General features: G+C 57.6%; 1 protein-coding gene across 1 annotated transcript; it reads right to left on the reverse strand.

Annotated features, from left to right (window-relative positions):
• Positions 1-6,886: 6,886 nt before the first annotated feature.
• Positions 6,887-15,344, reverse strand: LOC143144357 (netrin receptor UNC5C). The gene is made up of 14 exons (XM_076306686.1): positions 14,814-15,344; positions 13,516-13,730; positions 12,902-13,115; positions 10,359-10,700; positions 9,975-10,142; positions 9,706-9,870; positions 9,466-9,501; positions 9,132-9,402; positions 8,894-9,042; positions 8,714-8,823; positions 7,931-8,566; positions 7,464-7,852; positions 7,267-7,368; positions 6,887-7,197 (listed from the first exon to the last, which is right to left on the reverse strand). The coding sequence occupies exons 1-14, from the start codon at positions 14,872-14,874 to the stop codon at positions 7,026-7,028; spliced, it is 3,030 nt and encodes a 1,009-aa protein (XP_076162801.1). The 5' UTR covers positions 14,875-15,344; the 3' UTR covers positions 6,887-7,025.
• Positions 15,345-22,375: the final 7,031 nt, after the last annotated feature.

Consider the following 22,375-nt stretch of genomic DNA (forward strand, 5'->3'; position numbering starts at 1 on the left):
GGAAGAGCCGGGGCTTTCGTTGAAGGCTGTCCCCGTGTACGTACGTGTCCCCGGCGTGTACACATTTGAGCGCGGTTAGTTGCTGCACGGATTAACGGTTATGGCCCCGTGCGGACCGAGAGAGAGAGAGAGAGAGAGACCGAGCAGCAGCCAGTTTAAATGCATTTGTATTTGCATTTACATCGGCCCGGCGAGCGACCAACACGGCCGAGCGACCAAATTGCCACCGCGCGACCAGCCTGCACCGGCGCGCGCTGGATTCCTCGGAAATAACGTCGTAAATAAACCGCGTCCGCCGTCCACCGTCCGCCGTGCGCCGTGCGCCGTGCGCCACCACCCCTTGGCTCGGCCCTTTTTTCATACCTACCCGTTTTACTTCGCTTCGGCCCTTTCCGGTCGGCGCGAGCCGCGGAACCATCGCGGGGGCCGCCACTGCGAACCAACCGATTCCCGCGAGAGGATCGATCGTACGCGACAACGCCGCTCATCGTTGTCGTTCGAAACGTTTCCAGTTCGAATTCCTAGACGGGAATTTTTTCACCGAATCGAGAACGTTCGCGAGATGTCGCGCCGTGCCGGAACCAATGCCCAAGGGGACGGAGACGAGCCAAAGACTCGGGAGTTGTTTGCTCGTTAATTGCGCGCGCGGTACGCACGATACGAAGGGATAAACGCCCCGAGACGGTGAAGCAAACAACTTTGGTTATCCACGATCGAAAAGGGGCCAACTTCGCGGCGTAATAGAGACGCGGGGGATACCATTTGATCCCCGAGTCGGTTCTACTCGCGCGGCAACCGATCGAAACGCTGTCTTCGGTCGACTCGACGCTCTTTAACTCTTGTCGAAAACGCTAGCGCTATCGCGTTGCCGTTCAATTTTATACTCCGATCCTCGCGCATCGCGGTCGCGCGATCTCGTCCCGGTAATTACGATCTCTCCCGGATCTCGCGTTCCGACTCTTTTTCCCGTGGTTTCCATTTCGCCGCTCGGATCGAGAAAGAAAATAGAATGCGCGCGTAGAACGCGGAAGAACTCGAAACGGCCGATCGAACGGGAACTCGTTCACCGGCGAGCGGTAAAATGTATCGATTACGAACGAAGATAAACACGCCGAGCGGACTCAACGATGAATTACCGTTCTTTTTCTTCTCCGTCGAAGACCGGGTCGCCAAAGGAGCGCGATTTATCGTTTCGCGTTCAAGGGATCGAGCCGTCGCTGGCGATATCGCGAGGCCCGCCGTAGGTCTCCAGCCGCGGAGCATGCGAATCCCTCCCGGACGAAAGAATACCGTGGACGGTCCTTGAATACCTCGAAAGATGATACGGCGCGTGTCGCGGTACCCCTGGAACTTTTCAATTCCGAAGGGTAAAAAGAGCGCGAAACCAAGTCCTACCAAAGTCGAATCGCGGTCGGTCCGTTCGGGAACCTGTACAATTTCTCCTCGTCGTTCGAGAAGGATCGAGCCGCGCACCGACCGCCGCGAACGACGATACGATTCCGTCATCGGTCCGATTCACCGCGCGCGATCGATGGAAGAGCGAGCTTCGATTCGGTTATTCGAAAGCTCGGTTGGATCGAGAGATCGCCGTACCGAGTGTTCCGGCGATCGGTGACAAGGTGGCCCCACCGCCAGACGATCTCGAGGTGGAGTGCACCGGGAGAGGTCTGGATCGGGTCGCGTCGTATCTGCTAACAAGATCAAGGGGCCCGATCTGGCCGACACGCGGCACGACGTGTCTGCGTTCCGAGTAACAAGAGCGTTATCGAGCATCCTCCCCCGTCGCAGCCTCTTATGGAAACGCGGCCATGCGTCCTACACGTAGCGGGGGTGTACGCTCCCCTCCTTCTCGATCTCTTGCCGCTTTCTCCAACGCCACTGCGTGGCAGTCTCTTTGTCGCTGCTCGTCGTCCTCCTCGTCGTCCTCCGCGTCGTCCTCGTCGTCGTCGTCGCCGCTCGGGATTCGATAGTGCGGCGACAACGATATCGATACAGCCGGTAACAAAGCCAGCGATTTATGGTGGCGATTTATTGCCGTATTTATAGCGGCACCTTGAGCAGCGGTCCCTGTAACGGTCGTTCGAGTTTGCAACGGACGCGTTCGATCGCACCGCGACAAGGAACGCGATTTTTCGAGTTCTCGATGCGACTCAGCGGAGAGTTCGGTACGCCCTTCGAAGTACTTTGAAAGTTTTTCGGCTCGGGTAAACGGTCGGCGCGCGTTATCGTTTCATCCTCGAGAAACGATCCAACGACGCCCGAGTCCGTTCGCAATCCGTTCGTTCCCTTCCGCGTTGTTTACCAAAGATCGCGCTCGATCGGTTCGTCGAGACCGTTTCCGATATTTACGAACGAGCTCGTTACGAGCGAATCGATATTCGTCGAGGCCACCCTCGCCGGCTTTCACCGGCAGTCGCGCAACGTTTCCGCCCGGCGAACGTTGTCCGATTCTTCGCCGAGCGAAACTAATATTCGCGACGCGACAGACGGTACTTCACCGTCACCGTTCGCGACAATGGAATACCGGTTCGCAGCATCGACGCCCCGTTTCTTTCGATTCTCCGCCTCTCCTTTCGTCCGTCGGTATCGGATCACCGACTTTTACCGGCCACGTATTTCTCTTCTCGGGACGCTGTTTCTCCGATCGGCGATACCGCGGTGACCGCGTTCGACGTCCGAAAGCTTTTCTCAAAATCCCGAAATCGTAACGTTCCCAACCGAGCGATCGAAGCGACTTCGTTCGACCGGTACCGCGGCCAACGCTGAAAAACGTATCTTCTCGGTCGTGGTAAAAACATTTATCCGTTCGGGCGATCCCGGGGAGCGCAAAATGTGCTCGACGAAGGAAGAACCGAGGCGAACGAATTAGCATGCACGTGCACGGAACTTTGAACGTTCGAACCGGCGCAGCGTACGCGCACCGCTCGGCGAAGGGTGTACCGGCAATTCGTCGATACGATACGGCGTTCGACGAAGAAGGGTACCGGATCGGATCGAGCTTGCAACCGTCGAGGAATCGCCAACGAAACCGACGGAGGAACTTTATTTACCGCAACTCCGTCGTTTCCCATCGGACAACGGAAGCGGATAGTTTCGAGGAAAGGTCACGAGGAGGAGAACCTGTTCGCCGGATCGCGACTTTCGATCCGTACTCGCGCGGAACGAGCGGCGATAGATCTTTCGGGCGGTAGTCGACGAGGAACGAATCGAAACGACAAATTTCACGGACGGGCGTCGATAGCGACCCACCCTCGCGCGATCTCCCGTTCATCGCGGCGATCTTGAAACATTGCCGGAGATAACGATACCCTTTCCGCTAATTAGATTCCAAACGACACGGCCGTAACGTCGCGACGACCCTCCAATCGTCCGATGAAAAAGTTGATCGCTTTATCGCGCGGAACCTCTCGATTTTTCGTTCCACGGTTCGCGGTCTTTGGGCGTTAATCGCCTCGGAGGTTCGCACCTTTTTCCACTCTGTTTCCTCTTCGGCGAGAAGTACACCGGTCGCGCGAACCCGTCGTAAATTGTCCACGGAGCCGATAGTTCGCCGCGGGACCGGGAATGAGCTACGATCGACGCGGCCCGTAACTCGAGGCGGAATCAAAAGCCGATTACCCGGGGCTGTGTTTCTCGGCTCGGCGTTCCCTCGCGACTCTTGGCCCTCCCTGGGCCCCGGCGACGGTGCCGCGACGGTGCGATTTATCGTATTAACAAATTACCCTCTCACCTTCGCCTCTTAACGTATTCACCGATCGAGGCGTGCGCGTGGCGCGCGGTCTCGCCCCTTCGCTCCATCGACTTTCTCCTCGATCCGTGCGATCCCAACCGGTCCGACCTTTCGCGAACATCGCTCGATCTTTCGACTCCGGAACCGGAGCGACTCGCTTCGAAGGGCGTTCGGCGCGTCGGTACGGAAAGTTTGCGTTTTCCGGCTGGAAAGCGTCGAATACGATCGATCGATCGAGGCTTTCGTTTCAATCGCGGCTATCCCGTGTAAAAAAAAACTCGGAGACAAACCGAGAGAAACGTCAGCCAGACGACGTTAATGGTTCGGATATCGCTCGCCACCGCGACACGGTAAACCTAGATTCGAGGCTCGAGCAGCTCCCTGGAGGGCTTTTCCGTTCTTTTTCCATAGATTGTACGCGCGTACCCGTTGCACGAGACAGACGCGTCGCACAGCCTGGAACGCAAACGTCGACACCGGGCGGTTGATCGCGCGACTGATTGCTGTCGCGAGCGCCTCGCGTATTACGTACTCCGCGAACCGGTACCCGTTGCTACCACCTCCGAGACAAAAGCGGCGAAAGGCTTCTCGTAACGAACGAGAAGACGACAACACCTCGGCGAGCTCGTTCCCCGATCGATCAACGTCCCCGCGACCAGTCGCTCGATCCCAATTCCGCGGGAACGCGCCCCGCTCTCGAAACCAGACCAAGTCGCGGTGGTTCGCGTCGTTCCCGTAAACTTCCCTCGATCGAGCCACGGATTAAATTCCGGCCAGGGGACAATTTTCCGCGAATCGTCGTTTATCGTGCCGACCTGCGAGAGTTATGCAAATCGTGGCGCTCGCATAATTCAGCGCTGCCTCGCGGATCAAGGCCGGGCGTTCCCATGCAAATGTCGCGCGAGCGGGCGACCGAGCGAGCTAGATTTCGCCGCAAAGAAGGAACGTACGCGACGACGACGCGATACGCTCGCATCGAGAGACATCCGATACTCGTTCGTCGAGACAGTTTCGCGGAAATTACGCGACGAGTGTACGCGCACGGAACCGATGCTCGCCCGTTTCGTCGCGTCGCGTCGCGTCGCGTCGCGCTATTTACGTTCGTTCGATGACTCGTAACGGGCTGCACCGCAATTTGTAAAGTCGACGAGGGTGGGACGGGGATCGGTTTACGGGCTTGCCGGGGGTGTTGCGCGCCCGAGTAAGAAAACGTATGCAGATCAGCGCCGCGTTTAGATTTAGACGAGCTCGCTACCGAAATCCTCGTTTAACGACCTCTCCTGAAAGGACGTAAAACGCGATCGAAAAAGTTATCGCGCGAAATTGCAGCGTATTCGTTGTAGACGCGGAAAATGTAGTACCGTTTAGCAGCGCGCGTTGCGAAATTCCACGACCGACGGAATTGTTTCGAAACTATGCGGTCGCGTTTTTTGTACGCGTGCCACGGCGGCGCAAAAACCTGGCCGAACATGGACGAAAAAATACCCCGGTTCGGAGACGCTCTCGTTCATTTTTCTGCGCTCGACTCGAATCGAAACTTTGCCTTTCGACGTTCACCGGCCCGATTCCGTTATTACGAAATTCCCGCTATTTCGTCTCGTCTAAAAGAACGACTCGATTCGCGATAAACGCAGACGCGGGCAAAGGGGGGCTTGTAATTCGTATCGTTATCGGGCGTATCGGAATCGCACCCTCTCGTTCACCGCTCTAGAGCGAAACGATCGCGAACGCGAACGCGAACGCGAACGGAGAGCAAAGTCGTTTCTCGTCGACGCCCGTGCACGGTTAACCGATCAACGCTGTTAACGGTTACGGCAATTACTCGCGCGACTCGTTGTACGAAACAACCAAAGTTACCGAACGCTCGCTCGTTGATACATAATTCATACGCAGTTGAGCAATTACTACGGACACGGTTACGGCAATTGCTCGTGCAATTTATTCGCGAGCGAATCGTCGGCTTTGTACGGAAGCGGGCGTGCACAGGGAGAGATCGATTTCCACGCGGTTCGATCGCGATATCTCTCCGGACAATTCATAAAGGCACCCTCGCGCGGCTGTTTTGTACGCGCAGACGGAGGGAGGTTGCGGTGTAGTCGCGTGTGCGTGACCGGGCGAGTGGTCGCGCGGGTGCGCGGGCGCGCGGCCCTTTCGCGTTAACGGAAGCGAGCGAAGCGGCGCCCGCCAATCCGATCGGCCTATCCTTCTCGTAATTGCCTGTAGATCCCAATCGCGATTAGTCGGGAAATTAATACGGTTCCGGACCTGGAAATTTATGCGTCTCTGACGTGGATTATGCATATACGATAGCTGGCCGCGCGGCAATAACCGCGTCGTTACGACGACGTTATCGCGGCTACGCGGCACGATTGCGAAATCGTCGCTCTCGTCGCTGATTTTTCGGTCAGGAACGGACAACGGACGGACGCCCCCCCTCCTCGCCACCCTCGAGGACGATTCGTTCCCTTTCCGGTCGGAAATCTAGCTGGACGTTCGGTGTTTCTCGGTTCTCGGTTCTCGGCTCGCTCGGTTTTCGATGGACGTTCGTTCGGCCGCGAGCCATCGACCGAGAGAAACCTATCCATTGGTATCGGCGCGAACGGGTGGACCGGTCCACCGTCCCCAGCGACGCGGGTCAACAGCCATTGTCCGACGGAATTACCACCAGCAGGCTCCTGTGATTAAATGCTACCCCTCCTCACGGCACCCGGTTCGCCGCGAGAGGGCCGAGAGAGGACCGAGAGAGGGAGCAAGAGGAACTAAGCCGGGAGAGCAACCTCGAGGGGGAGCCAAAGGGATACACGCATACCTATACGAGGACCGGCATCCTTGCATACCTATAGCTCCTCGAACCCTGCCAGAATCCCAGGACCCTCGCTCCCGTGTTCGCTCCGATAATGCCCATTGTTTCGAGCATCCCACGCATCCTTGCTCTTGGACGCGATGCCTAGAGAAGTCCAGCCGATCGCGTCGGAATGCCGACCGAATGGCCGCTTAAACGCACTCGCGACTGCGCCTCGACGCATCCCGAGAACTCGAGCCGACGAAAAGTATGGAACGGACGAGGACATGGAGCGAAATAATCGACGAAACGGGCCCACGAGTTTGCTAGAAACGAGCTTTATGTACAAACACGGTCGCTGCTGCTGCTTCCGTGCAACGCGATTCTACATCGATCGTCTCCCTTTTCAGACGCAATATGTATTTTTCTTTTCTCGTATTATTTACAAAAGTTTGGAAAATCGTAAAAGATGAACACCCGCGGTCGGCAGTGCTCGAATCGTCGATCGAGGCCTCAGATCCACGGACCGAGACGATTTTCGAGGACGTTGGCGGCATCGACGCGTCCCATGAGTCTCAAGTGGTTCAAAAGGTCCGCGAGAGCGGTGGCCTCTTGGTGCTTCGCCTCCCATAGATCCAGGATGTGCTCCGTCGGGCTCGCTTTCGTCGCGAAATAGTCGACGTATCTGAAACGAAATTGGTTTCGGTCGCGAGTGTCGTTCGATCGGTCGCGCGAACGGACCTCGAAGGCTCACCGATCTATTTGCAGTCTTTGCGCCAACATTCTCCAGTCGTTTCCTCGGGCGCTGGGCGGATCGAGACACTGGCAGAGTTGTTTCCTCAGCGTCCTCGAAAACCTTGAATCGAAACGATCGGAAACGTTCGCGTTAACGGAAATCGTGAATCGAACGTCCAACGAAACGCGCGCTACGATATAGAGAATTAACGGAACCTGAACGGTCCGGGAACCACGGATTCGGTGGTCCTGCTGGAATTCTTTCCGCGCAACGCGACGGAAGACTCGGCCTTCCCGGCTCTCTTGCCACCGGAGCCGTTTCTCTTGATCGGGTCCAGATCGATCCTCAGGAAGAGCGCGTGCTCTTCGAAGCCGCATTGACGAGCGCGGAGCTCGAAACCGAGCCTCGCTTCGCCGATGGTTTTCTCGATCCTGAAAGATCGCCGCACGCTCGACCTCGACGACGACCAGATTCGACGATGGGCCACCTCCTGACGTTCGACGAATCCGCTCTCTCGGTCCTCCAGCTCGATCCGAAGCGACGCACCGCCCGCCCTGAAGCCCAGGACTCCGTGATCGATGCGAGTTCCGCCCGATCGACGCTCCTGAACCCACCGAGAAACGAACCACCGATCGATCGAAGAACAATCACAGGGAAGATCGTTTCGTTTACAAAGACCCACCTGTTCCGCTAGAAGCTTGAACGCTGCCTTCGTGTCCTCGGTCAGATAACATCCGATGCGATCTCGCTCGCGCGACAAGAAAACCGCAACGCGTATTCTCTTCACGGCCAGTCCCGGTGCCGCGGCCGAGTTCTCACCGGCCACCGCGTAAACGCTCGGCGTCTCGGTAACCAGAAATACCCCCGAGTGATCGAGCTGGGCGAACGGCTGTCCGGGAAGGTCGATCGGTTCCCCGCCCAGCGTCAGAATTTTCCGCCACGTGGTCGCCGAGGGAAGGTTCGAGCTGCTCGACGAGGCGGTCGAGTCGTTGGAACGAGTCTCCGGATCGAGATCCGCGGACCAGAGGCTCAGTTCCCAATTCCCCGTTCTGAGTTCGGCGCAATGTTCGAACTGAAGAATCACGGGTTTCGCCAGATCGATGCCGTTCGGTCCGCAGCCGACCACCGCCGACAGAAGGGTCAACCCGGCCGGTAGACCGGGTCGCAGAGACTCGTCTCCGAGGACCGCGAGATGAAGACTGTGCCGACGACCGCGCGGAATCGCCCCTTCCGGGACGGACATGGAGACTCCGACCTCGGGCACTACGAGAAGAACACCCTGATCGTCTACCATCGCTCTCGCGATAAACCCGCTCGAGTCCTCCCGACCCTTCTCGTTCTTTCCCGGTCTCTCGTTCTTGCGACGGCGACGCCCTCGGTGGCGATGGTCGCCCTCCTCGTCGTTCTCCTCCTCCTCGTCCTCGTCCTCCTCGCGATCTTCGCGGTCCTCGGCTTCCTCCTTCTCCTTCCTCTTCTCCTCCTCCTCCTCCTTCTCCTCCTCGTCCTCCTCCTCCTCCTCCTCCTCCTCTTCCTCCTCCTCGTTGGCGCTCTCCGGGTTCCCCTGACACGTGGACCCTGAAAGCCGAACAAACTTGTCAAAGACGAGCCGGCATTTTTTCCAAAGTACATCGCAGCGGTTGCTCACGGGACGATCGACTTTCTTCGTTATCGGACAATCCTCGACCGCGCTGCGAGTTTCTGCAAGAGGACCTGGTCACGGAAGAACTGGGCGACGGTCTGGTCGTCGAGGGCAACGAGAGCTGCGGCACGTCGTAGTGGTGCTCCGAGGAAGACCTGGAGACGGTCGGAGAAACTTTCAACGGGGGAAGAAGGGGAACGACGACAAAGATCGATCGAGGTTCGATTCCTCGATGATCGTTTACCTAGGTATTCTGGCCGCGTTCGACTCGTCGATCACCTGCTCGAGACGCCTGTCGACGGAGAGTACCGATCGATCGTTCTTCGAGACGACCGATTTTGCCAGGTCACCCGGTCGACGAAAGTCCAACCTCGCGACGCCGTACAGGGCCTCCGTTCTTTCCTTCCGACGCATCAGTCGCACGAAGAAAACGGTCGTCACCGCGAGAACGATCGCGGCCAAACTCAGAGTGATCCACAGCGCCAGTATGTTTCTGTGATCGATCGTTCTGGCCGCTGCGATACGAGAACGGTTTTCAGCGGGCGTTCCATCGAGTCGAGCGTGTTAGCCGCACTTACCTTCTTTGAACACTCGGGGCCCGTCTTGTCCGAGAGCTGCGTGGAACGGTACAAGGAAGAAAAGTGTCACGGTCCGCGTGCTATCGAACCGAACGCGAAAACGAATCGCGTTCGAATCGCCGAGAAGCGGATTACGTTCGCTCGATAATAAGTTCGAACGCGGTCCGCCGTTGCCCGAGTCACCGAGAACAATGAAAAAACAAAGTACAAAGAACGGTCGAGAACCCAGCTGGAGCTCACCGTTGCATCGATCCGCGGAACAAGACTCGACGATGACGTCCTTGCCCTGACAGGGACGACCGCCGTTGCTCGCCGGGGGGTCGTTGCAGGATCTCCTCCTCGCCCTGGCACAATCGGGACCGCATGCGGACCACGAGGACCAGCTCGACCATCTGCCGTCGACCGCTGAAAGCAACCGGTGAACACGAAAATAGGCGATTAAATCTCGCCGATCGGACTCGCCGAGGGTCTCGTCGATACCGGAAGGAACGATCCGAGATCGTGCTCACCGGGACAGGAAGGATTGCATTCGACCCTTTGCGCGGCCGGCCCTGGACAGCTCTGACCTCCGTTGACGGGCGCCGGGTTCGTGCACGTCCGTGTTCTCTTTTGTACGCCTCGGCCGCAACGGGTGCTGCAGTCCGACCATCCCGACCAGGAAGACCACCCGCCGTTCACTGGGAACCAGTCCGAAAACGGCGAAACGTTACCTTCGCGGAGACTACGTTCGCGTTCGCGTTCACGAACGCCCCCCGATCCTGGAACGTTACGGTTCATCGTCCCCGATACGCGATTACCGTTTCTAATTACGTCCAAGTCGCACCGGGCGAACTCGCACCACCGATGCAATATTCATGCGCGGCCGGTCTCACGGAATTCGCAAGAGGTCTCACCGTAAACCGTCAGCACGGCCGGTTCACTGACCCGCCTCGCGGCGATGTTCTCGGCCACGCAGGAGTAATTCCCCTGATGCCTGAGTTCCGCCTCCCCCAGTATCAGGTGTCCGTCGGCGGTTTGGACGTAGCTTCCGGCGGATGACACCTCGTTGGGGATGCTGTCCGGGACGGGCGAAGCTGCCGCCGAGGAGCCGGGAATCGTCTCGAGGGGCGAACCGTTCCTCGACCAGTAGACCTTGGGTCGCGGAACCCCCAACGGTGGCGAGCAACGCAGTTCCGCGTTACGGCCGACCTCCACCGACAGCGAGTACGGCGGCGACAGAAAGTGCTTCTTCAGGTCTGCGTTCGAGGACAACGCGTCCTTTACATCTGTTTCGCTCTTTTTTAATAATCCTCGGAAACGCGAGCTCGACGAGACAGAGCCGAGACTCGAGAGAGAGAGAGAGAGAGCGCGCGTTGCAGGAACGGAGGAAGGGAGGGAGGAACTAAAACAGCAGCGGAGAACGAGGGAGTAGGGCACTCAGCGATATTAGGGCGCGTGTATAAATGCAAGGGCGCTTTCACGAGCTGCGTCTATATACCGCACTCGAGCGCCGCTGCTACTAGGAAAGGCAGAAAAAGATTTGCTCGATCCGCGGCCACAAGGGTGGCTATTCGTCCGGCCGGGCGGCCGGGCGGCCGGGCGGCCGGGCAGTCGGCCGGCCGACCGGTCAGCCACCGGGTATGGTATATTATTCGGTGTGCCGTGTGCGGGCGGAAAAATAGGTGGCTTTTATATCGTTCGTGAAGAGCGGTAAGCTGTGCCACGCAGCGGCCACACCGACGCACCGGCTACATTCTTGCTCTCTGCGCCCGTCTAGACTACTTTTGACCCGATGCCATATTGCTCGTTTCGGGATGCTTTTTAATACGCTCCGGAACGAAAAAAATGAGCGATTAGATACGCGTACGCGGTTCATCGAAATACTCGGATCGGATGGTTTCGCGCTCGCGGCTCAAACTTTTCGTACACGTGAATCTTCCATCGTCGCCGAACGAACCCCTAGATTCGATCAACGGTCGACGCTCGACGCTCGACGCTCGATCGCGACTACGCGCAACGCTGTCGCGTCGTTCGAGTCGATATTTACGCGTTTAGAGTTTTATCGGATTTTGCGAGAAGGAAACACGGATGCCGATCTTCGCTAATTCGTTTCCCAATTTCGACGAGAATAAACACTCGCGGGAAGTAGAAACGATCGATTCGCGGCGCCTATTCGATTCGTTAAAGGGGATATCGGGCTTACCGGGACGATCGACGACGGGACCACGGGACCACGGGACCACGGGACAACACCGCCGATCGATATCGCGCGTTCAATTTCGAAAGCACGTCCGTTTCCTGTTTGCGCGCAAATACGGATTTAATTCTGCTTCCTGTTTGCCCCGCGTGTTTGCGCGCCGCGACGCGACGCGACGCGACGCGTCCGTACGAAGATTGCTCTTTCGACGCGAGAGGCGGAACTTTGTTTCCAACGCTCTCGAAAACAATCGACTTCGGCTCGTCGAGCGAGCGAGAGTCTCGAGAGACCGAGCGATCCGAACCCACCGAGACGGGACGTCTAACGAGGAACGTCTATCCGTTCGTCGAAGGCGCAGCTTCTTTCGAAGGACCGCTCGTTCCCCGACGGCTCGCGACGCCGGTTGCATCGGTACGAGTTTTCCGACGAAAGCACCGAAAATCGAATCCCGTGCCAATTTGCGCGACAACGATACGAGTTTGCCTTCCGAAAAAAAGAGAAGGAGGAAAAAAGATAGGAAAGAGGAAAAAGGAGGATCGAACAATGGGCGGTCGAAAGGGAATTGACCGATACTGCAGGTGTTTGCTTTACAATAGAATATCGATTAGATTTTCGACTCGGTTTACGCGTCACGAAATATCCGGTGAAAACAAGGGAGCATCCCTCGCGGCGCACGGGCCAACCCGCGTCGACACCGGGCTTACGAGAGTGAATATCGCGTCGGGTATCTCGAAACCCGTTCGAGAGTCGGTTCGCGCTAATCTGGTTAACGAAGTTACGTTTTACGAGCGATTCCAGGCGGTGCTCGGTGCCGGCCGTTTCCTCTCCCCGTTCCACCCTTCGATATCGCGACCCTGCTCGGGTACCGGTACGGTACAATTGCGCGATCCTCCGTTTCCAACGACGTTCAATTTACCCTCGCTCTCTCGGTTACGTCGAAACGAATTCCGCGACGATCGAAATTATGGAAACGGTCGTACGAAGGATGCTCGAAAAATCGAGTCGCGCCAACGATCGAAAGGTATCGATTCTCGGCGAATCGCTTCTTCCGCGACCTGGCGAATCTTAGGCGATGCGCTACCGCGTGGAAAGGTCGCGTTCGCGTTCCACCGGAGCGAGTCTTCGATGCAAAAATATCGCACCGTTTCGAAAAACACGAGCTCGGCATCTGCGCGGAAAAGGAATCGGGCAAAGGGACGAGAGGGAAGGAACAGGTGGGGACGAAACGGAAGTCGAGAGATCGGAGAATTCTCTACTTACAAGCGACTTCGACCGTGGCGGGCTGCCCTCGAATCTGACCTGGTCCCGACCATGCTACGCACTCGCACTTGAACCTCTCCCTACCAAAGTACTCCTCGACCTCGTTCCTCGTCACGTTCAGCTCGACCTCGACGACCCTCGTTCCGGTACGAGGGTCGACAAAATCCTGGTGCTGCGTCCGCTCAGCCCGGTCACCGTTACAGCGAAAATACACCTGCGAACCGAGCGGAACAAGCTGCCGGGGTAATTCGCTACGCCGCGAAAAGAGCCCGCCGCGTCCGCGTCGAGCCGGCTCTCGAGTGGTTAATACGGCCAAAGTGGAAAATTACGGCAGCGACGTTGCTCCGAGCCTATTTTCGCGCGGACGCGTGAAACGGAACCGAGCCAAAAAGCTGTCCTCCGCTGGAGAAGTAATCCTTCTCCGGGCTTTGTTTCTGGTTTTCGACGCATCTCACGGATCGCATTGTTCTCCGGGTGAAGAACCAGCGCGAACGCGTTACTCTTTTTCCTAGGGAGTCGCGGTACTCGGTGAACCGGAGTTAATTAAATTCGAATCGCGCAAAGTAGGTTCCGTGGGCTCGTTTTCCGGGCGGAACGGTTCCAAAATTTCGTACCTGAAGAGCGTGCGCCGCCCGGCAGTGCAGAGTCGCCGGCTTTCCCTTCACGACGAACGCGTCGACGGGTTCCGCCAAGAAGATCGGCAACGAGCCACCCGCGATAAGATCGGTGTCGCTGGTTATGGTCGCGGTTTCGTAATCACCGTAGTCGTAGTCGTCCACCGGATAATTTTCCTCGTCGTCTTCCTCGGCGTCGTCTTCCTCCTTCGTGTCTGGAAAGAAGGAGGCTCGGTTCGCCCGCGATAAATCTTCCCGAATCGCGAATCGACGCGACACGCGACGAGTTCGATACGAATCCTCCGCCCTCGGAAGGAACATCCCCGAAAGATCGGACGCACCGGTCGAGCAAACGGACCGCGATTTTCCCCGATCGTCCGACGCGATACACGCGTAGCGCGCAACTTGGCCACGGTAAATTTAGACGTCGCGACGCGGCCCGGACCGGACCGAGCGATGGAAACGGTAAAGCTCGGTTTAACGATGCGCGCGGGATTTTACGTCGTGTATCAGTCAGCGGGATTCGCTCGCTCGCTCGGGAGATCTCTCGGTCTTTACGCTTCGTGTACGTCGACCGTCTCGTTCGCTCTTGGTCGATTTGCTCATTGCCGAGACCAAGGCGAAACTTTATTACCCCGAGCGCTGTCGGGCGACCGCGTCTCTCGTTTGACTCGAAGCGGTAAACCAAGAACCGGGTGAACGACGATTACCCCTGCTGTCACGCTTACGGGAAAACATGTCACGATTTCGAGCCACGGCTTTGCAGAATATTAGTCCGTACCCGTAAATTCGCACCGTGAATTTATCTCCGTCGTGCGAAGCCCTTCGAAAGCGTCCCGACTCCTCGGAGCCCGACTCTCTCTCGATGCGCGAGACGATCGCGTTGCTCGCCGAAAAGACCGAGAACGATCCTACGTTTTATCCTTCTTTTCGGGCATCGCGCGCAAATCGATCGGTCGATCGTCGCGTTCGTTCGAAACGCGACGCGAACATGGACACCAACGACGCACCGTCGCGAGAAAAGAGAGCATCCGGGGATAATTTTGTTTACTTCGGTTCTAGACGGAACTCGTCCGGGTCGAGGAACTCGAACCGTTGTTACGGAATTCGGTCGAGCGCGTTTCTCGGGAGAAGGGCAAACCGGAAAGACCGTCGATCGAGATCCGCGGCAATGGTTCGCGCGCGTGCATCGGTCGAAGGAATCGACGAGTCTCGAGAGGCTTCCCGCGTCGAGAGGGAGAGGATCGAAAAGGACGGTCCGCGCGCGCGGGTTCGAGAATCGAATCGGTGATCCTTACTTTCGAGGGTGCTGGCGAGGCGAAGGAGCGCCAGAAGCAGTATGCTGATCTTCATTTCCATCCTGGGCTCACATCTCACTGAAATCTACGTTCGCATCGACGATCTCGAGACGGTGATAAAAGATGCGTTCGAAGCGGATCGCGCGGTCGATCGGTGGTTACGCGCGCCACTGACGGAGCTACGTCTCCGCGTCCCTCGAAATCACGGATCGAGGCGGTTCCCCGTCCAAGTTCGATCGATCGATCGATCGATGCGTCATCCGGCGCATCGGAACCAAGGACGGTTCGTTCGTAACGTAACGTAACGGGGAACCCTTCGAACGGAAAAGAGACTCGGGCGGAGAGACCGGTGTCGTTGCTCGCTCCCGATCGTAAATTACATGACCGATCTGTACGGCAGAGGGGTTGGTTCGCACTCGGTCGTCTGCACTTCCGCCGTCGAGCGTGCAACGAGGGGACGGGAGACACGTGACCGGCCGATGGCTGCGAGTCCCCCGCACGATCGAAAAACAAGACGAAAGAATACGGGGGATTCGCAGTGGAGGGTTGGCTGCCCGATGCTCGCGGCTCGGCACGCGGTAGACGACTGAACTTGCCGACGTGCGCGCACCTCTATATATACATATATACACGTCTCGCTTCGATACCGTCGCTCTTCTTCATCCCCTTGTCGTTGGGGGGTGGTGGTGGTGGTGGTGGTGGTGGTGGTGGTGGTGGTGGTGGCGGTGGCGGTGGTGGCGGTGGCGGTGGTGGTGGCGGTGGCAGCGGCGACGCCGTCAGGGTGGTGGAGATGGCTGCCGGTGGTACTCGTGCCGGCGGAGGCTGCGCCTTCTTCCGCGAATGCCGATCCTCCTTCCGGAAAGAATAGATCGAAGCGGTCGCACCGCGTCGCATCGCGTCCATTCGATACTCTTATTTACCGGTCGTTGGGCGGGGGAAAGAACGAACGATAGGAAATCGAATCGCTCCGTTCGGACGAACGATTTTCTTTCGCGTCGCGAACGAAAATTCGCTTCGATCGAGATCGGGCGCCGATTCCCTGGGTTAGGTCGGTTCGTTCGGCAGCTGCCCGTTCCGGCGAATATCTTTCGAGGGCACGGTCGGGTTGCGCGTCGCCCACGAAGAAGAGATCGCCGTCGAAAAGGATCCTCGCGGGAACGTATGGAATTTCCGACGGGTCGATCGCTGCCGATCCGCTCGAACGTGAAATCGGATCTAACCGCGGGAACGAGGCCAGAGGCGTCGTCGAAGCTCGGTGTCTTCGCCGTAGGAAAGGAGGGTGCAACGGTAAACTGAACTTCCGAATCGGTCGATTACGCGCCTCGGAAACCGATACCCGGCTCGGTGTAAATAAATCGTATCGGGGAGATCCGTTTCCGTTTCGCGTTGCACGCTGGATCGACTCCGGTCGACGGTTTATCGCGGCCCTCGGGTTTCTTCGCGTTTCTCCACGGAGAACGTATCAATTGCGATCGTACGATCGATCGACGTCGCGGTGGGAAAGAAGTTCCCGCGAGGCCTCGATCGTCCGCAAACGAAAAGACGCGTTACGGCTCCGAGGGGCGACTAGATCGCGAACGCGTTTCGAAGGGAAAAAGTTCGATTTTGGGATCTCGGTTGGCGGTCGATGTCGTCGGCGCTCGTTCGGCAAGGATCGGCGAGCTTGGAAAGAACGTATACACGGTGTAACGCGAGTATCCGCAGGGTGGACGGTATCGCGCGGCAAGACGGCAGAAGGACGACACACGCGCTCGTTCCGCGTCGAAGCTCGACTTACACCGATGGCCCTCTCTCGCAGATGGTTATCGCGCGCCTTTACGAGCGAGCTCCTTCGAATCGGTGGGAGCGAGCCGCAGCGGTCGCTCGAGCGATTTAACGCAAACACGCGTAGCGATTCGTCGGGCGGGGTGCCGGCGGTGGTTACGTCGCCCTCGGGAGAAGGGAACCCACGCGGTCGGTCCTTTGCCGCGCGACTCGCGGAAAGGGAAGGAAAACTGCGACACCAACGGGGGGAAAACAATTCGACGAGCCTCTTTTCGGACACGGAACAACCAATCACGGCCCGTACCCGCTACTAATTCCGATCGCTAATTTCGGCCGGGTAGAAAGCTCGCGGGGACCCCGGGAAAGACCGAGGCCCGAGAGAAAACACGCGACTCTCGCGTGGGAGTAAGATGTACAACCGTTGTCGTTCGCGCGGCTCGCTACGTGTACGCGTTCGAATAAATTACCGCGCGCTTGTTCCTTGTACGGTACGCGATATATCATGCTAACCCGAGATAAGCGGCAGCTGGAATTATTAACGCGCCCGAAGAGCACGCGCGAATCCTCATTGGAAAGTAGCAAGAGGAGGGATCTCGATTCGCGACATCGACCTTTGTAGTTACGTAGCAAGTTTTCGGGCTCGTAGGGCTCGGGTCGGGTCGGGTCGGGTTAGGTCGATCGGCGATCCGGAAAAACTCCCGTCTCCTCTTTCGATCTCGATCGTTTTCGGTGGTCGTCGCGTCGCTTCGGGTCGCGGCTTTTACATCCGTCCAATTTTAGCATCTTCCTTTTAAATTTCCGTACCAGCTCCGTCTCACCGGAGAAAAGAAAGAGAGCGTTCAACGACCCGGCTCCGGAGAATCAGCGCGCTTCGAGTACCGGTCTCGATACACGACCACGGATTCCTCCACTTTGGGAAGAGACCGAAATTGCCACACGGATCCCTGGAAGAAGAACGAAACGTGGAGAACCGGACAAAAGATTCGTGCTCTTTATAAATTACGGAACCGTACCGAAAACGGAAGTAATCTTGGTCGATCGTTGGCCAACGGACCTCCGCTGTACGAATCGCGAATACGCGTAAATACGTTGTCGTTCTCTCTTCTTCCGAGAAACCGAACGAGCGACCGAACGAGCGACCGAACGAGCGACCGAACGAGCGAGTACGAAAATCATCGAAACGACGCCAATTCGTTTTCGGATCGGAATATCGACGCGAAGCTTCGCGCGAACGACGAAACAACGATAGCGTCGAGAGACGCGCGGCGCCGCGACGATTACACCCGAACGAACGATTTTAAACGACGTAATGGCGTTTCGCATCGTTAAACGCGTATCGGCGATCTCGTTTAAGTCGGTCCCGTTAATTGCGTCCGCGAAACGCAAACGCGATCGACGAGCGGCGCGGAGCGGCGGATAACGATCGACTCGATCGTTGAACTCGACCGATAATTCGTCGCATTTCGTAGGACACTCGCGTCGCGGAAACCGCGGAAAGCGTCGAAAGAGCGTTTCGGGAGCCGAATTCCGAGCATCGAGCGTGCCGGCCGATCGTTATTTTCGTTGTTCCGTTCGAGGATTCCGAGGTTCCGTAAACGTTACGGCTGTACAAGTTTCTCCGCGAGGAGGGAAAAAGTTGCGCGAGAACTTTGAACGTTTCCAGAAATAGTCGCGAGTTACGCGAAACGGTGTACCGTTTGCCGGTGCGCGGGCATCGGGAACGTGCCCGTGGCTGTAAAAATACATCGATTCGCCTCGGAGTACTCGCGTCTCTATCGATCACGGAGGGAGGACGTCGCGGCGGCGGACGGATCGATCGCGACCCTCCCAAGGGGTTGCGTTTCTTGCCTCTCGTACGAAACTCCTCAATATTTCAACGAGCGTGCAGCTGTTGTCTTCGCGAACTCGAGAAAAGCCGGTGTTCCGATGTTACGTAACCGGTGACGAGACCGGATAGAAGCGGCGGCTCGCGAGCGCCGATAGCTCCGGTTCCGGAGAGACGTCACCCGTTTAGGAAACGCGTCGCCGAACATTATTAATTCAAACACCGTTAAGAGGGGTTCGTGGTTCGACCGCGAAACGTTACGGCGAAAATACTTATCAGCCATCGGGTATTCACGGGTAAAGTTCTCGCGGGCGGCGAGCACCGGGCGTCGCACGGTTGCCGCCGTGTGTACATTCGCCCGAGAAGACGAACGATTAACAACCGGCGGGCGTGTACACACCGTGGGAGTATCGGGCCGCGATACCGTTCGTTATCGGGGCTAGTTCCGAGATCTTCGAGGACGAGCGAGAAGAGCACGGCAAACTCTGCTTCTTTCCGACGTCGGTTTCCCTCGGACGCGTCTCTTTGTTCTTCGTAAATACGGAAGCATCCGAATACCGCGCGTACCGTTCGGTCTTTCCGCACCGTATCGATCGTATCGCGATATTTTCGCGCGAAGGCGACGCGTCCGGTTCGAACCCGCTCGATCGGTGAGCAACGACGGTGACGTTCCTCGATCGCGGTACGAGCCTTTCGCGTTCGTAACTCGCCCTCGTTCAGATTTTACGACCACGGCCCCGTACGACCGAACGACCGAACGATCGTCGATCCGAACTCCGGTCTATGCCGATACACGTCCACGGAATATACGAAGAACGTGCGCCACCGCGAACGAGGCGGAAGTGAAATTCACGGGACGGGGGGAAGGGTTACTTTTCCCGGATAGACGGTCGGTCGTACGTTCGCACGGCCAACTACTAGATCGCCCGCTCCTCCGTCCATTACGCCCGATACGGGTCTAAGAATATCCTCGGATCGTGCTTCTCCTTCTCGGGAAAAAAGTGCCCCCTCGGAGCGACTATTTGTCGTACGACGCGATCGTTCGTAGGGGACGGACCGAACGAGAGAAAAGAAACACAAGCGCGCACGATATACCCTCGATGGCTCGCGTCGTTTCTCGATCTTTTATTTACGTTCCCGTTTCCCGTTCGAAATTTCCTCCTTCGCGACTCGCGAGCCCACATTTGTATCGCGACACAACCACGCGCGGCATTATGCAAAACTTCCCACAAGCCTTCTATAACCGCGCGGCAAGTTTCCCGTACCGAACTCGGAAGCCTCCGAAGCGTTTCTCTTTTTAGCTCCGCGCGAAACTTTGCGAACGAGCTTCCGCGAAACGCCCTTACGAGCGTTCGCGAATATAGTACGGCGTCTCGCGAACGCGGCAAGAATCGCCGAAACGAAGCCGACGTTGATCCCTCGGCTCCGAGCTTCCCCGGTTACGCGTCGCGGACCGAATCGAGAGCAACCGGCCGCCCCTTCTCGACAACGAGAACAGCCTACTCGATCGTTTCGAGTTCCGATCGTCCGGCGAAATCTTTCCATTTTCGACGAGTCTCCGATAGAATCGACCACGATCCTTCGCCCGACGCGACGCCTCGCGACGTCCTGCGGTTCTCGAGACCACTCGAGAAGATTCGTTCGAGGTGGCAGCCGGGCGAGGACCGATCGTACCGGAGCTCGGCAAAGTCGCCGGTGTCGATCGAGATCGGAGCAAGAGCGAGTTCGTCGAGGAGACCTCGAGAGAGAGAGAGAGAGAGAGAGAGAGAGAGGAGCAAAGAGCCGGGGTTGCGGAGTCTCGAGAGGATACTCCCGGAGGATTTTCCGGCGTCGAAGGTAGGAAAGCCCCGCAGGCTTTTCTCGACGAGAGAGGTCCTCACAATACGTCGTTACGCGGTGGCTAACCCTCCCCCGAGCGAGGGCTCGTCGAGTGGATAATCGTTTTAGGGAGGGCGCCACAGCCTCGGCCCTGGTATTACCGCCTTTGTGGACGATGTTTGAACGCCGCCGGCACTCGGGCAATCAGCTCGATTCACAATCAGCGTACTTTCCGCGTCGCGACCGATCGCCGACGGAAACCGCCTCTTCGCCGATTGAGTCCTCGTCGCGGGGACTCCTCGATAGATTTCAGCGAATCGGCCCTTCTCCGTGCGACCCGGAGCGCGAATATCGCCCGGCTGATCTTTCGATCGGCGTTAAACGCGTATCCCGCGCGCTCGTGGGACCGGCACAAAGAAACGGGAACGGGAACGGGAACGGGAACGGGAACGGGAACGGGAACGGGAACGGGAACGGGATCCCGGGAAACGAAAGAAAGGGCGCCCCTTTTTTCCTGCCGAGGGTATTCGTCCATTCGCATGCAAATTCTTTCACCACTGTCCGCGAACAACGTTGCCGGGAATTCGATTCGTCGGCGAGAATTTATCGGACCTGCGAGAACCCCTTTTCCCCTTTTGCCTTTTCTTTTCCCATTTTTTGGGAAACGGCTACAATTTTCCGTTCGGACGCTCTTCGCCGTCTCTTCTCGCGCTTCTCGATACTCGGGCCGCGAGCGCGCACGGGACTCTTCGGAGGAGTTTCGCGCCGAGAGTATTTTCGATATCGAGGACCGCGAGACGCGCGCGAAACGACGACAATTGCCGCGTAATCGGCTCGAATTTATTATAATCCATTATCGCGCGTCCGGGGTCCCGGACAAAGGTACGACAAACTGCAGCCGGGCAAGAATAGCTCAAGGCCTTAATCGACATTCTAGACGGAGTACATTTGCAAGTAATGATTAATTCATCGGTTCGTGAATTAAAATGTTCACGATCTCCGTTGTAACGGTGAACCCTCCTCCTCCGCCCATCGAGAAGGCTACGGACGGCGCGCGAATCCAGCGCGAGAGGAACTTGCGTAGAAAGTACGGGAGATCCTCGATTCGGAAGTGCGCGAAACAGAGGATAACGACGATTTTCCGGACGAAGGGGCAACGGGCCGGGGGGTAGGAGGAGGAGAAGCTACGCGAAATCGCAGCCTCTTACGGGCTTCCGTCGGACGAAAGTCGTTCGAAGTATCCTCGACCGAAGAAGGATCGGACGGCCGCGATTGTTCCGAAAACGAGATTCCCCGGATCAGAATTTCCTCGCGTAAACCCGGTAAACTCCGGAATTAACGGCACGGGATTCGAAGGCGGTGCTCGTTCGCCTCGAGACGCAGAGTTCCCGCGTGCGATTTTCGGTAAGCCGCGGCGCGCCGCGGTGACGAGAAAATCGTCGTTTCGGACGAGCACGATCCTCCAATTACCCCGTATACGGGGTTTAGGTAACGTTTACGCGCGGCCGTGCCCGCGCCCGCGCCGCTTTCCAGCGGCGATCCAGCGTTCCGCACACGCGCCATCGCCCCTTGCCCTCCCCCTCGAGCCGAGATTCGCGCGCATCGGCACCCTCGACGACGACCTCGCGGCAACCGAAGTAATTACAGACGCGTTTCAGGGAGCACCGACTGAATACAGAAATTATGCAGATGGTGTAATAATATTCGCCACACGTTTGCTCGGGTCAATATTGAACTAAGCTCGCTCGTAATTCCTCGCGGAAGACGCGGCCTCGCGCCGCGTCCGCGCCCGCAAAAACTCGCTTTCCGATGCGGCGTCGTCCCGCCACCGTTAAATTCGCTCCGCGAAAAAGAAACGGCAAAAACCGTCCGCGACCGGCCCTCCGAACGTTGCTCCTTCGATCGCCCGTCGCGTTTTCGAGTCGTTTGCCAAACATTCGAGAAAGAGGCGACCACCGTTTTTTCGCTAGCAACGATTATCGCGAAAAGAAGCTTTCCTCGAAGCGTTGCGCGATCGGCGCTTCCCCAACGCTATCGATGCGAGTCCCGCGTATCTCCTTCGATCCGAAAGGCGTCGCTGCTCGTTCCGTTCGGCCACGGAGGATCGCGAAGGTGAATCGCAACGCGACTCGCGCGAGAGAAATCGATGCCTTCC

The sequence above is a fragment of the Ptiloglossa arizonensis genome, chromosome 1 (assembly GCF_051014685.1).
Source record: "Ptiloglossa arizonensis isolate GNS036 chromosome 1, iyPtiAriz1_principal, whole genome shotgun sequence".
Lineage (NCBI taxonomy): Eukaryota > Metazoa > Arthropoda > Insecta > Hymenoptera > Colletidae > Ptiloglossa > Ptiloglossa arizonensis.

Bases quoted from the DNA above. Each gene is read 5' to 3' on its own strand.
- LOC143144357 (XM_076306686.1), bottom strand. From the start codon at position 14,874: ATGGAAATGAAGATCAGCATACTGCTTCTGGCGCTCCTTCGCCTCGCC. The intron at 9,871-9,974 runs GTGAGCACGATC...GGTTGCTTTCAG, and splicing joins ATGCAATCCTTCCTGTCCCG to CGGTCGACGGCAGATGGTCG. The intron at 8,824-8,893 runs GTGAGCAACCGC...TTCGGCTTTCAG, and splicing joins CGAAGAAAGTCGATCGTCCC to GGTCCACGTGTCAGGGGAAC.